General features: G+C 49.7%; 1 protein-coding gene across 1 annotated transcript in view; it reads left to right on the plus strand.

Annotated features, from left to right (window-relative positions):
- Window positions 1-2,987: 2,987 nt before the first annotated feature.
- The window catches only part of Ripk4 (receptor interacting serine/threonine kinase 4), a 22,700-nt gene continuing 8,479 nt past the window's right edge, over window positions 2,988-17,208 (plus strand). Inside the window, exons 1-3 of the mRNA XM_005370121.2 lie at window positions 2,988-3,169; window positions 11,520-11,811; window positions 16,358-16,506. Coding sequence (XP_005370178.1) covers window positions 2,988-3,169; window positions 11,520-11,811; window positions 16,358-16,506 — 623 coding nt within the window. The remainder of the gene's footprint in view (window positions 3,170-11,519; window positions 11,812-16,357; window positions 16,507-17,208) is intronic.

Raw genomic sequence — 17,208 nt, forward strand, 5'->3', positions numbered from 1 at the left:
GGCAGGGAATGAATGAAAGTTCTCTAGAAGAGCGTGGGAAAGACAGACGGGAGTGGTGGCGATCTGGGGCCAATGAGGGTGGAGTCTCTGAGAGGGGAGTGTTTGTGTAAACAGAAAGTATTTGCTTGACAAAGAAGTGGGGCGTCCAAGAGGGTAGTCTCGGCGCTTAACCCCAGGGGGGCTCCTGGACACCTACCCAGACCTCTCCCAACCCAGGTCTTTAGAATTAAGGCAGACAGAAACCCTGCCAAGAGCAGGCTGGATTCTTTTAGAAATACCTTACTGCTCAAAGCAAGCCTAGAAGTCTCAAAGACAACCCTGCAAGTTGTGGCAGGAAGGAAGCTAGGGGGTGGGGTGGCTTCAGGATGCTTCTTTAGCTCCAGGATCCTGGGTCTTCAAGACTAACTGCATCCCAGAGCTGTGATCACACTAGGGAGCCTGAAGTTCACAAAGTTGAAAATAACTGTTTAAAGCCCCTTAGCCCAGATACACACCAGGAGTAGGAAATGACCACCACTGTTTAGCTGCCATCTGGTAGTGCTGGTGTTCAAACTATCATCTCAGGGCTACATGTAGACCTATCCTGAAGCGGGTGCTGTTCTCTCACACCTGAGTATCTGAGGGGTGTGCTTATTCTGTTGCTGTAACAGTCTTGGGACCCTATTCCAGGTAGGATGGCCACAAGCCCAGAGTCCTTTGCTCCAGTACCCTGGGCCTGAAAAGCTTAATTGTGCCCTTCCAGGAAAGATGCTAAAGGCAACTCCCCTGTCCTCTTCAGGATCCTCTGCCTGCCTCATTGGTTTGGGCATAGTGATAAGTGGTCCAGATGAAGCAGAGCTCACATCGAGACATGATACCCACTTTGGCAGCTAAAGGGTAGGATAAGCATTGGGCGGGTGGGGGAACTTCAAAACGTGGGCAGCATCCGCACCTCAAGTGCCTCATTGGTGAGCAAACTCTCCTCTGAACATCGTGCCGTCCATATCAGATTCATTAATGTTTCAGAAATCCTTCAGCCGCCTCCCAGTTCTGGGGCACAGAACTCACATTATTGCTCCCTGAGTATTTTTCTTCTAACCTGTGCATTTGTCTTTCGACCCACAGTGTTTAACTCACAAATTTAACTTCATACTTGGAGGTGTCAACTTCACCTTCTGGTGAGCGTTCCTCCACCAGGATCCAGGCCCTGCCTTCCAGAGACAGTCCCCTTTCACAAATTAGCAGACTGTCAGAAGGGAGGGCTAAACCTAGTGACAAATCTGGAAGAGGGAGGATCTGAAGCCAGTTCCATGCTGTGATCTAGGTCCTGGTGGGGCCTGGCTGTTTTGGTCTCCCTGGGTTCCAGTTTCCATATGCAGCCTGCAGCAGGCACTCCATAAATATTTGTTGAGTGATGCACACAGGTGATTAAATAAATGAAATTGGAGTGTTTTATTACTTGACTGCTATGGGCTGTTAGTCACCCCCTCCCTGGTGTTGAGGAGGCAGGGTGAGACTAGCAACTTGGGGAGAAAGGCACCCAGGGTTGTACCCCGGAAATGGGTGCCATGACTCATTTTCTAGTCAATTCTTTTTTTCTCATGAAAATAATGACTATGTTTACTTTCAAGTTATTTTTATCTACTGAAAAAAACCCAATTATTCTTAAAGAGTTAGCTTAAACATACTTATATTTGCTACAGATGAGTTTAAAATAGCTATCTGCTGCCTTGGACTCAGAAATTTGTGGAGAAGGAAGGCTGTGTCTATAGCTCCCAGGAGACCCATCCCCACCCCCAAGCAAGCATGTGGTGTTAGGGCTGTGGGCTCTTCCACTGGGAAGCCAGATGGGATGTGGGGATCAGGGGAGAAGGCTCAGTCATCAGCTATAACTTGGGGCAGCCTCCCTCTCAGATGAGAGATTCTCCAGCATTCATGTCCTCCTAACGCCCCCTCTTCTCTTCCCGTGAGGCCACTATTCATCTGCTTTGGTGAGGAATAGCATGAGTGTTGCCGAAGGTGGGGAAGTCACGGGCGCTTCCACCTCTGACCCAGCCTCTTCCCAAACCTGAGACTTTTCCTGAAGGTGAACAAGTCTATTATCCTTCCTTTCCCAAGCCATCTGTTTACCTTTAAAACGTCACTTTTTTTCCATAATGAACTTTCTGTATTTGAAATGGAGAATTATTTCGTACATTTGTGTGTGTGTGCGTGTGTGTGTGTGTGTGTGTGTGTGTGTGTGTTTAAACCAAGGTCTCACTCTGCAGCCCAGCTTGATCTCAAACTCGAGGTGATCCTCCCATCTCAACCTCCTCAGTACTGTGATTACAAGCTTGAGTTATAGGGTAGGGATGATTGAGTTTTAAGGAGCCAAGTTGCCTCCAAAGAGGAGTTCTATGAAAAAGCAAGGCGCAAGTGGAGTGGAAAACCAACTCAAAAGGTTGGGTACTATATAACTCTTTAATATAAACAAATGCTTCCTTAAAAAAAAAAGAAAGAAAAAGAAAAAAAGAAGAGGGAAAGAAGAGAAGAGGAAAGGAAAGATTAGTGATCATCAGGGACTAAGAATGCAGTTACAAAAGGTCCCCAGAAGGGCACCGAATGTCCTGTTTCTCGACTGGTGTCGGGTACACGAACTGACCCAGACGGCAACACTGTGTAGGACTCAGCGTTCGCAAACGAAAACACACACAACCGTGGAAATCTGAGCAAGCTCGGCGATCGGATCTAAGTCCACATCCCAGTTAGAGACTCTATTTACTTCTTTGCCGTGTTTCACAGAGTGGCAGCAGTGTGACTAGCGAACTCCGGACGTACTGTACTACACCTTCCGTGAGAAGCCGGCCAGCAGCAGCACCGGGCGCCCGGTCCCGGGAGGGCGTCGGGGGTGGACCCAGACCCGGCGGGGCGGGACGGAGACGAGCGTCGGAAGTGACGTCAACGGGCGGGGCGCGCACCTGAGCACCTGGGCAGTCGCGGTAGAGCCAGGCAGCGGCGATCCGCACGCGATGGAGGGCGAGGGCCGGGGCCGGTGGGCGCTGGGGCTGCTGCGCACCTTCGACGCGGGCGAGTTCGCAGGCTGGGAGAAGGTGGGCTCAGGCGGCTTCGGGCAGGTGTACAAGGTGCGCCACGTGCACTGGAAGACGTGGCTTGCGATCAAGTGCTCGCCCAGCCTGCACGTCGACGACAGGTCAGCGGCCGGGTGGGGCCGGGCTGGATGGGGGGCTGCGCGCTACGCGAGGATCCGGGGAGCAGAATTCGCGGCCCTCAGGCCACGGGCCCCTCGCAGCTCCGGAGGTTCTGGGATCCGGAGCTGGCCCGGCGTGGTGGCCCCTAGCCCTGCGAGACGCGTCGGGCTTGCCCGGGACCCACCTAGGCGCTGCGGTCCGCGCCCGGCTTAGAGAAATTGCCGTGTGGGCCTCCGCGCTTTGTGAATGAGTTAGATTTAGTTCCACTTACTAATTTTCGTTGGAGAACAAATTGATGTAAGACCGTAATTATTTCGATCGGAAGCACAGGCTGGGCTCGTGTGAGGCATCCGCGGCGCTCAGCCGCTTCCAGGGCTCCGGGTCCATTTTGGGTCCGGCATCTGATTCCGCCCACCGCTTTTCTCCGCAAACCTTCGTTTTAGGGGACTTCGGGTGAAAGCCAAGGGAGGATGTTTTGCTTTGACACTGGCAGTTGCTCTCCCTCCACCCCCGGCACCCTGGACCTTTGTCCCTCCTAGCGGATTGTAAAGAGATTGTAAAGGACTCAGAGTTGAGCCCGGTAAACCCGACGGCTATTGTGGTCTGTGCGTGAATTCGGAGATGACGTGCGAAGCAGATTCTTCAAAAGCATTTCACCCAGATTGCACTATTTACGTTGGGTGGTGATAGTTTATGTATGAGCCACAAAACAGCACATTTAAATGGCTTATTCTTTAACCAAGCTGACATGGACGTAGTATTTGCATTTTACCAGTTTAAGATCCCTCCTAAACCCCATTGAGCCGTGGCTGTGTGCAGGATCTGTCTTAAACCACAGGAACTCTGGACTCCAGCTTTACTGCGGAGTGGTGACCATGGCAGTACCCGAGTGACACTAAGGAGGATGGTTTATTATCGGTATATTACTCCATTTACACCTCATCCCTCTCCTGACTGTGTCAGAAAGCTCTTGGGCGTTTTGTTGTGTGCTTGTTTGCTTTTTGCTATAAGCCAGTTTTTCTTAGAACTGTGGTACAGTGAGGACTAGTGTCTAAAATCACCGTGAACTTTGCCATGCTGCGTAAACCTTCCTCCAACCCAGCCAGGAGAGACCCTGTGGTTATTTTGGTGAAATCCAAACCGTTTTGAATAGCAGCCAACAGTTACTTTCTCAAAGGTGAAATAAAAGAACTCTTCAGGGGTGATTTTTTATGCCCTTAGAACTTGTGGGGAATTGTGTTTTCTAGGCAGAGTAAATATTATTCACCATCAAAGACAACACAGATTTTGGATACTGCAGGGTAAACGTGAACCACCCCAGGTATCAATATACTGTGCAGTTCTCCAGTCCTCAGGTCTTGTCTTTTGGGTGGCCAGGTTGCAGGGAGGGTTTTTCCACTTGCAGAGAGCCTGTGTTGAAGTGTGTGTCCTTTAACTTCAAACGCCTTTCTTCCCTGCCTGTGGTGGCTTGTCCACAGCACCCAGCAGGAAGTACTCGGTCACCAGGTCGGGCTGGCTGCCTTTGCGCTTTTGTTATGTGGAGGTGACTTCTCCCACCCAGACCACATTTAGGTGTTTAAGCTCCTGTGGTGTTAGGAACTCACATAAGTTCCCAGGCTGGGAAATGTTAAGGAGTTCACTTGGTTCTGAGCGACCTGTTGCCTTGCAAGCTAGCCAGCCTGTATCTGAAGCTTGAAACAGCTGTTGAGAGAGGCTAACTTTTCCTGGGCTGTTGTGGTGTATAGTCCTGCTTTTGCAAAGTGTTACCGAGAGGAAGAAACAGAGTTTTCCTAGGGGCTTTGTGTGCAGTCCCCAGCCAGAGAACACTGCGTCTACTCTGCCGGTCTTAACCTCAGAGATAAGAGCATTTAAACATGGCCTTGGAGGATAATTTTATTGAGGTTTGAGAGAAGGAAACAATAGGACCAACAAGCAGTCAATCTGTCCGGCAGCTTAGACAAAGAGAAAGTCCTGCTCTCTGAATTAAGAGGTCCTGTGGGCAGGCTCCGCAGTGGACCTCCGTAGTGGGCCCACTCCATGGGCAAGGGGTGAGAGGGAAAGGACTTCAGATGGAGAGTGGGAAGGTGGCCAGCCTGTCAGCATGAGCAGGCTTAGTATATTGGCCAGGAAAAAAAGAAAGGGAAACTGGAAGTCTCACCAGTGAGGACCTACAGGCAGCTGCCCCAAAGGAGGGGCTTCCCAAGCATCACATATCCATCTCATTAAGGGGGTAATTATTTCCCTCATCTCCTTAACATGCTTTCAGGTGTCTCGTGTTTCTTAAAGCTTCTTGAGGGATCTTTTTCTGTCTAGATGCTTGACAGGCCCTTTTGGGTTAATTCTGAAGGGAAGGACAATAGTTTGTCTTTGCAGTCTTGTTTTCTTTAGGTCATTAGGAAGCGTCCACGGACAGGTAGGACTTAGATACACTTCTTTTGACCAGAGTAAACTGAAAAGAATTAAAGAAACTGGCCATGGTGGCGCATGCCTTTAATCCCAGCACTCAAGAGGCAGAGGCAGGAGGACCTCTGTAAGTTCAAGGCCAGCCTGGTCTACACAGTGAGTTCCAGGACTCTGTAGAGCAGTGGTTCTCAATCTTCTTAATGCTGTGACCCTTTAATACAGTTCATTGTGTTTGTTGGTGACCTCCACTCATAAAATTATTCCATTGCTACTTCTTAATTGTAATTTTGCTACTGTTAGGACTCGAATGTAACTATCTGATATGCAGGATATCTGATATGCAACTCCAAAGGGGCCTTGACCCACTGGATGACAAACGCTGGTGTTGTTGTTGTTGTTTTTAAAGTTAAAGAAAAAAACAATGTAAACCAGCCATAGCTGCCAAGAGGAAACAGCTTTTCCCCCTCTTTATGGGTCTCAACAAAGACCTGCTTACTTTACTTCTAAGGAGTGGCTGTTATACTTCCCCAGGGATACTGGAGGTGGTGTCCAAAGCTGATTGAGGGGCAGGGTCCATCCACAGTCACCTTCAAGCCAGCTAACATCTACCTCTGCTGCATAGTGTATACCAATGTCCTTTACCTGCTGCTTGCGGGTGAGGGGGTCAATTTAGCCACAGCTGTGGGCCAGTCCTGTTTTTACTGGCCAAGGCTGTTCACCCTGCAGGATGACTAGGAGTCTCTTGGCCCTTAGCAGCTGCCCAGGAAGGCCCCAGCCTTTATCCGTTCTGTGGTTTGTGACCCTCCATTTCTGTTCTGGGAAGGTGGGGCCTTAATCAGGTCTGGGACACTCATAAAGCCTCTTGTGAAATTTCTGCCAAGGCAGGGACATTTAGAGGACCTTGACACAATTCATGAGTGACTTCCCACTGATCAGATTTCTCTTCTTGGGAGAAAGTCCCATTGTTTGGCTTTGGGGAGAGGGCTGTCTTCACTTGCTGGCTATCACTTTGAGGTCACAAGTACCGGGAGGCAGGCCTGCTGGCACCCTTAGAACAAAATGATCCAGAGGCCCCATGTGTCTCTCTGATCCCAGCTAAGGAGCTCAGAATAACAAAGTCCCTGGCACAGGGGCCCAGGAGCTGCTAAGGCAGAGTTGGGCCTCAGCTAGTTGGGGCGAGCCCGAGCAAACCCCAGCTCTGTAACTACAGAGCTGACAATTGGACAAGCCTGATTCTTGTCAGTTTTAAAAATAGCAGTGTGGGAACCCCTCTGAGGCTCCTGGGAACGTAATTGGAGTGGTGTGCAGGAGCCTAGCAGAGAGGCTGAAATACTGTTCTCCCAGTAAAGCTTCCCAGGTTCCCTGGCAGCTGTTACTGAATCCTCCCCTACTCCCCTGGTCCCTGAAGGCATCAAGCTCATTCATGGTTGGTCTTAGGTTCGCTTTCCCTTTTTCAGTAATGGAACCCTCCGCTCTTACCATCCCAGGGTCTTTGGAATTTCTTGCTGAGCTGGGAGGCAGAGGTATGGCTTCTGTAGAACTCCTAGAAATGATGGGTGTCTGCTATCATTGACTTTTCCTCTCTCGGTGGGAGACCACATTATGCTAGGTGTACATGGGATGTGGGAGAATTATTGTAAATGCTTTAAAAAGTTTCTTGGTCTGTAATCTTAGTAATCAGGAAACTGAGATAGGAGGATTGCCATGAGTTCAAGGTCAGCCTGAGCGAAAAAAGAAACTTGTGGGGGAAGCTGGGGCTACCACTTTCTGGTTAAGTCCTTACCTGGCCATGTGAGCTTCTGGATTTAGGAACCAGTGCTGCCCCCCACACACACACTCCAAAAGTGTCTTAAGAGATTGTAACTCTAACCTGGTCCTGTTTGTGCCCAGGTTTTCTAAGTAGAACCCCCAAAATGGGTGAGAATGGGGCAGAGGTGCCCTTCTCTTTCCTCTCAGAGACTGAATTAGCGCCCCTCTCCCAGGGACAAAAGAGGTGAGAACGGAACCCCAGCCTTCCTGCACCGAGTACAAGCAAAGATCAAGTTGTGTTTTAAAGAACCTGGCGTTAGTGGGTTCCTTGGCCCAGAAACATTTTGTTCACTGTGAGCAGAAAGAAGAGAATGGAACAGAATGGCGACCAGGAGCCGGCCCTGGACTTGCCATCCGTGATCTCTGCCTCACCCAGGCATCCAGGCTAGGGACAAGCTGGAAAGTCCCTCCAGGTTTTAAAACAATGGTAACAATTACAAATGTACAGTTCCTTCTGTGTTATCAATACTAGTCAGAAATACTGCTTATGAGAAAGGTGTATTTTAAATGATAAGAACCAATAACACAAAAATGATGGATTCTGTATATTTTAGAGTTCTTTGGCCTCTCCCAGGCTAGGAGCTGGCCCAGTTTAGACTTATGGAGTGGCAGGTGTTCCTGATAACACCTAAAGGCTGGAGCTTCCTGCCCTAAGTGGTGGCCCAGGTGGCATGTTGGTGTTTGAGTTCAGAAGACATTAGATAATAAATGCTTTGAAAAGTTTTTCTGGATGTCCCAGGACTCTGACTCAGTGCTAGGCTCTGATTTTTGTCCCAGCAAACAGTGGCCATTTTCCAGTGAAGTGCCCTGAAGCATGTAGCCCTGGTCCAGGGTGTGTGTGTGGGGTGATGTCACGAGTTCCTTCCAGCCTTCTGAACAGACTAAGTGGGTAACTGCAGCAGGAGTCAGCTGATTCTCTAGCAGACCAATGGCCCTTGTTCTTTTTAAAGTGAGGCTTGTGTTCCGGAAAGGGCCTGGGCAGAGAGGGAGAACTTGTTGGATTTTGAGTGGTGGGAAGGGTAGAAGTAGCTACCGGGAGCTGATTGATTCTAAGAGCTACCAGCAGAAGCTGCTGTGTGTATTAAATCCTTTGGGCAAATAAAGACATTGGTTAGGTTGACTGAGTAAGGCTGCCCCGTAGAGGGGAAGTGGCCCACGCTGCAGCCAGCCTGCAGACATGAATATTGCCAACTCCTTAGACTGGGGATGGACAGGTATACCTCTTCAGATGACTTGCGGGTGGTTCCCTATACTCAGAAGTGCCGTTGTCTTGGCAGGAAGGATACTCACCGGAAGGTGCAAACTGTCTACTTTATAGAATAAAATGAAAGTAGTGGGGTGATGGGGAGGGTTACAAATTATAACTTTCATTCCCCCCTACCAAGACATGGTTTCTCTGTGTGTAGCCCTGACTGCCTTAGAACATCTTATGTAGACCATGCTGACCACGAACTCAACAGAGATCTTCCTGTCAATGCCTCCCTGGTGCTGGGATTAAAGGTGTGCACCACCACTGCCCGGTTTATAACTTTCTTTCTTAGCACAAAAGAGAGCAAAAGCAGCTGCTGATAGCAGGTCTCAGTTGTGTGTGGGACTGACCAGCCCGGTCCTTAGGAGCTCAGCTGTCTTCTCCTTCAAGTACCAGCTTTATTTTGATAATGCTTGACCAGAGCATCTAACTTTTCAGGGGCCAGTTTTTCAGATTCTTATGGAGTATAGGAACAGGACTAGGAGTTTCCTATCCTGTTTTAAACTGTTAGTGTTAGGAGTCTGCCTCCTGTTGGGGTCGGACCCTTGAAATCTTCCAACAAAGAAGGGAGCAGTGGACAAGAACCTAGTGCGAGATCAGTTTATCCACCCAGTTCAGGGGCTCTTGTGCTGGCCCTGCACACCTGTACTAGCTACTTTGGGCAGCGTCTCCAGAAGATCGGGACAGCACGCCATGTTACACTCTGTTCCGAAGCCATTTAGTGACTCATTCGAGATGCTTCATTAAAGTCAGAGGTCTGCTGCCTGCCACCCCAGCATAGGCTCAGAGTGGGTGCTCATGGGGACTAAGATCTGCCTGTAGGATTCACACTGATTGGCAAAAGGCTGAGCTCTTCAGCCCTTAGAACTTGTGACAGTTTCCCCTGCCAAAGTGTGATGCTCAGAGGAGCTACTTTTTGCTGTGGTTTTTGGTGCCTGCCGCTCTGTCTGCCTTTGTCCTCCCCTCCCCCCTCCCCCAGAAGCTTGGGAGACCCCCTACAGTTTGAAGGGGGAGGCCAGGTTAGGAAGTGACTTGTTAGCACCATTCTGAGTCTTCCAGCAGGCTCCTGTGATTTCCCAACAGGCACTTTAGACCCAGAAGAGCCCCTTTGGGGGAGTAATGAAACCCCAGCTAGTCTCAGGTTACAGGTAGGACTTGGTGCTAGACTTCCTTCTGGGGAGGCTCCAGGGCGCCTCAGCTTCGAGGCCTATGTGTGGACACCCAGGCTGCTCAGTTCCCAGCTCCAATGTGTCTCTCTGGAAATGGTTCTGGAAGTTTCCTTTAAGGAACTCTTTATTTCTAGAAAGCAGATTTCCTGGCATGGGAACCTCTTCCCAGCTTCCTGGGTGCTTTCTTGTGTGTATTTGGAGAGACACTGACCCAGATCCTATGTAGCTTGGTCACACCCTCTTGGGATGGCGCTTTTTACCCTGAGTGCATTGAGACTTTTGACCCTTGTTGCTGGCACAGACTATTACACAGCAATTCGCATCTGTATAAACATCAGGAATTGACCTTTGGCTGTGGCTGGTGAATTCAGTGAGTGCTTCAGCTGTCTCTGTGTGCGGAACCAGGAAACAGCACCATAGCCTCTCTGGACATTAGGCATAGAGCTGCCACATGATCCAGCAACTCTGCTTCTGGGCAGATACCCAGAAGAACTCATACAAGGCCTCTCTAGACATTTTTTCCCCGAAGGTGTAGCATTATTTTCGGGAGTCAGCAGGTAGGAACAGTGTCTTAGTTTGCTTTCTTTCTGTTGCTGTGATAAAACACTGACCAAAAGCAATTTGTAGAGGAAGGGTTTATTTCATCTTACAGGTTACAGTTTGTCCTAAAGGGAAGTCAAGGCAAGACAAGGATCACAAGACAGAAACTGAAGCTGTGGAGGAGTATTGCTTCCAAGCTTGCTTCCTATGTTTTACTCAATGTACTTTCTTAGGAAACCCAGTACCATCTGCCACGCTGTCCTTGAGCCCCCTCCACATCAATTGTAAATTAAGAAAACATCCCCACACATACACACGGGCGCATACGCCTACAGGGCATTTTCCTAATTGAGGTTCTTTTTCAGATGACTCCAGATTATGTCAAGCTAACAAAACAGAAACAAACAAAAAACAAAAACAAAAAAAAAGCTAATCAGTACAAGCAGTCTTGTCCATAGCCATATGGTTGAATTAACAAAACGTATATTCCCACACCATTCTTGGCCACACAAATGCAACTTGGATGTGTGCAACAATTTAAATGAGTTTTGGAAACTCCTCATGAAGGAAGCAGACATAGAAGAGTGATGGAGATGATTCCACCCCTTTGGGGCACCTGGATTTAGAAACAGAAAGATGTGGGGCCCTGGTGGGTGTTTAATGGGTGCAGTTTGTTGGGAATGATAAAAATATCCTGGCGTAAAGGTGATGGTTACACATGGAATGTCCTGTGTTGTCCACTCATGGGTAGTTAGAGGAATATAGACAATCTCTGTGTAACCAGAGTGACCAGTTGTTTGTGCCCTTGGCCAATCTCTGCTGGACTCAATTCTGTTAAGTGTGAGATTAGATCGGGGAGTGATTGAGCCAGTAAAAGAGTTGGACTTAGAATATGAGGTGAGGGTGAAGGTCCTTGGATAGTTTATAGCAGTTTTCCATCCTGACAAGGGATGTGATGTCGCTCCTAGTACCCAGATAACTGCTAGGCTCTGTCCTCACAGTGACCCCATTGCAGAGGCGGGTGTGAACAGCATAGGACTACAGGCTCTGGAAGGCCCAGTGTTTAATTATGTGACCGTGAACTTTGCACACGTGTGCATTTATCACTTGTATCCTGGCCAGCGGCTCTGTGTCCTGCTAGGTGACAGCTGCATGCTCTCACACCTGTGGGTTTTTTTTCAGGGAGCGCATGGAACTTCTGGAGGAAGCGAAGAAGATGGAGATGGCCAAATTCCGCTATATCCTGCCTGTGTATGGCATATGCCAGGAACCTGTTGGTTTGGTCATGGAGTACATGGAGACGGGCTCCCTGGAGAAACTGCTAGCCTCCGAGCCGCTGCCTTGGGACCTGCGCTTCCGTATCGTGCATGAGACAGCCGTGGGCATGAACTTCCTGCATTGCATGTCTCCACCACTGCTGCATCTAGACCTAAAGCCAGCGAACATCCTACTGGATGCCCACTACCATGTCAAGGTAAGGGCAGCGCCTGCCCTGGGGAGTGAAACAAAGTGGTTGTCCCTGGAGCAGAAAGCTTGAAGCCAGGGCCTTTCTTACTTGTAAGACCCACTAGAGTGCCCAGCTGGTTACACTTGGTCCATTAGGGTGACCCTTGTAAACCCGTGGGATTCTCCCCCATATCCTAGGTTCTGAGCACCCTGAAGCAGACCAGGGACTTAGAGGTCGCAGGTCTTATAGTCTTGTGAAATCAGAAGTTGGGCTGTGAACTAGAGAGACCCTGTGTCCTTTGATAAAGGAATCCTCAGTGGTCTGGGACTATGGATAGGTGGTGGGGTCTGCCGTGATCCTGACAGTCTATGAAGAGGACTCATTTACCTGTTTGTTTTCTGTTAGGACAGTCATATTGATGTGAGGCCTATAAGGTTTGCTTCTTTGTTTCTTTGTAAGTTTATAAAATACAGTATGAAGAATGAATGACACAGGAAACAGGTGCTGTATGCCTGGATATAAGTTTTGTCAGTTTGCACCAGGTTGCATGGCTTTGGACATGTTTTTTTCCTCTCGATACCTCTGCCTCAACACCAGGGGCAACACGTCTGTCAGGGCCTTTTTCTCATACGACATGCATGTGACCTGAGCAGCCTAGGCCATGGACCCACAGTATTGGACACAACCGCCTTTTCTCTCAGTGCAAGAAAGTAGATGGGCCTGAGCAAGGGAGTGGGACCGAGCACCCTGGATCAAACAGTGTTCACACAAGGAACAGTGTCTCCAGCCTATGTCACTGTGGTGGGTCTGATTGCCTGACACTTCCAGATCCACTCTGCTGGCCTGTCCTTTAGGAGGCTCAGCGTACCGCTCGGCCTCTCAGTCCACAGTGGCCTGTGGGGCATGCGTGAGGGTATTTGTAGCATTCAGACTCAGCCAGGCAGAGAAACTGATTTCCACTCTGGGCAACAGCTATGGGTTGTGGCTTAGATAGACATTGCTCAGTCATGGCCTTTACATCCTGAAAAGTGAGACAGGATATCACACAACTTAGCATGAGCCAACTCCAAGGTGGCTTCCAGCATCTTCTTGTGATCTGAGTTTCCTGGCGTTTGTTTGCTTGTGGCTGGCAGGAAATGGCTTCCATTCTTCCTGGGCAGAACAGGACCTGTGGGCCCAGGCACATTCTTAAGATTGTGGCTGTCCTATATGTAACCTATACCAGAAAAAGAAAACAATAACAACAAGCCCCTTACCTTGGACCGAGACCTCACCACAGAGCAGAGGTGTAGTACGGTTACTTGGTGGCCGCAGAGTGGCTAGATTACTCTAGCTGTGGTCAGGAGCAGAGGTTGAAATGATGGCCTCCAGAGATCTTGGCTTGACCCACTGCCGTCTGTTCATGACATCATGACATGTTCAGGAAACCTGCTTATTATCATACTACCGTCACAGGAAGCCAGAGTGGTGTGTGAAGAGAGGTCGGGTGTGCAGACAGCCCTTGGATACCTGGGACTGACCTTCACAGGGCAGGCTCTGCTTCTGTATGCGGTAGGGAGGGTAGCCTTTAGGTGGAAGAAAGAGCTCAGAAATCGTATAAAAACTCTGGGCGTTTGAGAAGAGGTAAGGAAAATAGCAGGCAGTGCTGGATGGTGTATGAACGCTTCTGTGTCTTCAAGAACTGCAGAATGGGAGCTGCCTGACACCTAGTCCTCCCTAGTCCCTTGGGGTCATGAGTCTGGTATAGCCTCCAGTCGCTGTACCCAGGGTCCCTGCAGAGTCCCTCAGGTGCAGCCAATGTTTCCATCTCGTTCCCCTGCATGCTGCCCTCCTCTCCTGACAGGGCTGTGGGTGTCTGAGAGAGCTGTGGTGTGCTTCTGGGGTGGGGAGCACAGTGCTGTTCTTTTCCAAATGTCATCCTTGTCAGCCAGGAGCTGGGACAAGGACACAGCTCCCCAGCTCTGTCACTTTGCCGAGAGGTGTGGTAAGGAGACACTTTACTTCTGGGTTGTCATCTGGATCAGTGAGGGTGAGTGTTCACACAGTGCGCCTCTGGGAGTACAAAGCGATGCCCCAGTTGTCACGAGTAGGTTGTCCTTTGTAGGTCTGGGTGCTGACTTCTCTTGATGCTTTCCCATTGAAGAAGTAAGTGCTGTCCTTGACAAATTCTGTGCTAGCGTTCCCTTGTAGGCCATTGTCCCCTCAGCCTGATGACGGTTGTAGTTCTTACAGTGTCAGCTGGATGTCTGAACTGGGAGCTGTCGAGTCATGATGAGAAGGTGTTTGGTTGGTTGGTTGGTTGGTTTTGTTTTCCAGAGACAGAGTTTCTCTGTATAACAGCCCTGGCTGTCCTGGAACTCACTTTGTAGACCAGGCTAACCTTGAACTCATAGTCATCCACCTGCCTCTGCTGGGATTAAAGGCATGTGCCACCATGACTGGCTGAGAAGGTGTTTCTTTAGCATGAAGGGACACTGTCCCAAGGCTGGGATGCTGAGGCCTCCCCCTAACCTGCACCACCCCACCCTGAAAGGCTCTGCAAAAGCTGCTTTTGTGTGATACCAGGCTGTTATCACAGAAGTTAGCCACTGACAAAAAGCTGAAAACAAACAGAAATGTTCTTCTACAATACAGTTTCTTTATCTTGTACAAACAGCCTCCCAGGAGGAGCCTGTGGTGTTGAGGGTTCTGCACCTCCTTATGTTGGGACCCCGAGGCAGGGGCAGCCTCATTCCCTGTGTCTGGAAAGGCACCGGCTGCCCTGAGCCTGTGCTCAGTGTGAGATGCTTCACAGCCTGGTTGTGCTGATGCCTGGGGTCAAGTCCATTAAATTATTTCCTAAGTCACTCTCTGTTAGTATGCTAAATATCCAAGTTAGAACCAGCTCCAGACATCCCCAGACTCCTTATTCATTGCCAGAGAGGTTCTTCCTGCTGCGTCCAAAGAAGCCTTTTTGAGATAGCAAGAGGCCTTTGGTAGCTTGGTGTAGTTATTCTGAATTAGAGGGGCTATGATCCTGTAGACTCTGAACTCTGTGGAGTACTGAGTCAGGTGCCGGTGTCAGGTGTCCACTGTTGAAAGCTGGGGGAGGAGGCCACCCTGTCCTGGGCAGGAGGGTAAGAGAGAAAATTCCCTCGCTCAACTCCCGAGCACCTCACCTTGGTGTGCCAAAAGTGCCAGGCTTTCTACAGTACTGTTTTTCTTGAAGTGAATTTTGAAGCTGTGCCCATTGTGCATGAGAGAAAATGAAATGGCTCGGTGCTAAGCATTTCAGGTGCTCTCCTTGAACTTTTTTGAGAGGTGCATTGAATGAGCCCTGCCTCCCAACTCAACTCAAAGAGGCATGGACGACCTGCAGGACTGCCGTTGTTGCTGGCAGCTTTTCCAGAGTTCTTGTTTCTCCTGAAGCCATGGAGTCTTTCAAAGTGGGCAGACCTGAAGGGCCCTAGAGGTCTGTTGAGGCTGAGCACTGGCTTAGTGTGTGCAGAGACAGACGGAGGGCCAGGCCAGCTCTGAAGCGTCCACAGCCGGCAGTCCTCAGCGTCTTTTAGTTACCGGTCTTCTGCCGTTAGGTGTTAGGCGTCGATGACACCAGGCCTGTGGGCTCCCTTCATGGGCATGGCCAGTCTGGAAACAAGAGTCCTGACTCAGCCCATTTCCTGTTGCTACCTGGGTGTGTTTGAAGACGAGCCCAGGAGTGAATTAAAAGGCTTAAAACCACATCAGCCTTGGAGGAGACTAGAAAGGAGCCATTTCTCTGTACACTGGAGACTGTTTAGTGCTGAATTGGGGCTTGTGCACACAGTGCTTCAGAGGGTCTGGTTTGCACCAGGATGTGGTGCCAAAGGCAGAAAAGGGAGACTCCCAGAGATGGCTGCCAAGTCTACAGTAGTGGTGTGAGCTACAAGAACACCTTCACCACTGGGGGACCTGCCTCCCCTGTGAACTCTGGAAACAGATGGGGGTTCCTCGCAGTGACATCATCACCAAGGGAGGGGACTCCATATCTGGAGTAGACCGATGAGCCCGGAAGGTGATGAGGCGTGTGTTTTACTCACTTTAAATCCCTCTGAAGGTGTGTTGTGCTTTAAAGGACCTGCTGGCACTTGTAGCTGCCCCAGCTGGAAGGTTGCATAACCGGACTGACTGTGGATGATAAATGCCCCAGCCCCAGCCCGTCACGTGGCTCCCTTTGCCTGAAAGCTGAAGGCTGTTTTTCCCTTCATGCTGACTGTGACCATCAGCTACCAGGGCAGACACGAAGCCTTACAGACATAGTGCCGGTTGTCATTTCTGAGTTCTGTCTCCAAGTAAATTGCATTCTTTTATTTAATATCTTTCTTCCCCATCCATCAAGTTTATACTAATAGGGCATCCAGGCTTGACCTTTTATATCCCTATGCTTCCCACCTTCCTGGAGACAGGGCTGCCCAGGGTTCAGGCCCTCTGTTTGGGGGTGAGCCCCTATAGCATGTGTTGGGGAACCACCATCTGTTATGGCAGAGGGAGACATGCCATAACCTCTTCTGGCTCCCTTTAAGGCTGACATGCTTCCTTTGGATTGCTTTTACAGATTTCCGACTTTGGGCTGGCCAAGTGCAATGGTATGTCCCACTCCCATGACCTCAGCATGGATGGCCTCTTTGGCACAATCGCCTACCTCCCTCCAGAGCGCATCCGTGAGAAGAGTCGGTTGTTTGACACCAAACATGATGTATACAGGTGTGTGACATGCCACCATGCCCTCTGTGCAGGCAAGGAACTCTGTCCTGCCCTGAACAGCAGTTTCCAGTACCATTCAGCCATGGAGTTTGGTCCACATGCAAATGGTGTGTGCTTGTTGGACTTGGGGGTTTTAGCTGGTGGCTACCTTCTCCCCGGGCACAGGACAGACTTCCCTTTCCTGTGGGTGGTGCTGGCTGAGAAAGAGGCTGTTCTTGGCTGGTGCTAGGCAGAGGCAGTTAGAAAAAACAGTTTCCAGCTCAGTGTTGTACATGATGAGTTACTTCCGTAAAATGGAATTTTATTACTTGTCTGACAGGAGAACCTGCTTTGGGTAGTCCACAGATCCATAGGTGGGTGAGTGGGTTTGGGCTCTTAAAGCACACAGTCCTCTGAATCCCAAAGTTAGCAGCTTTGTATGGTTTACTTGCCTCTGAAGGAGGACATCGACTTCTTCCTAAGTCCCCAGTGTACAAGTTGACAACATGATTGCTCCATGGTCTGGTTAAGGAGAAGATTTTTATTATAGATATGAGAGAGAACAGCCAGAGGCATCTGGGAGAGAAAACAGAGCAGAGAGAGAAAATAGTAGACTGAGCATGGCCAGCAGACTGGACCTGGCCAGAAGAGAAGAAGTAAGGACAGAGCAGAGGAAAAGTGTGTGTGTGTGTGTGTGTGTGTGTGTGTGTGTGTGTGTGTGTG

This window comes from Microtus ochrogaster, unplaced genomic scaffold (genome assembly GCF_000317375.1).
Source record: "Microtus ochrogaster isolate Prairie Vole_2 unplaced genomic scaffold, MicOch1.0 UNK72, whole genome shotgun sequence".
Lineage (NCBI taxonomy): Eukaryota > Metazoa > Chordata > Mammalia > Rodentia > Cricetidae > Microtus > Microtus ochrogaster.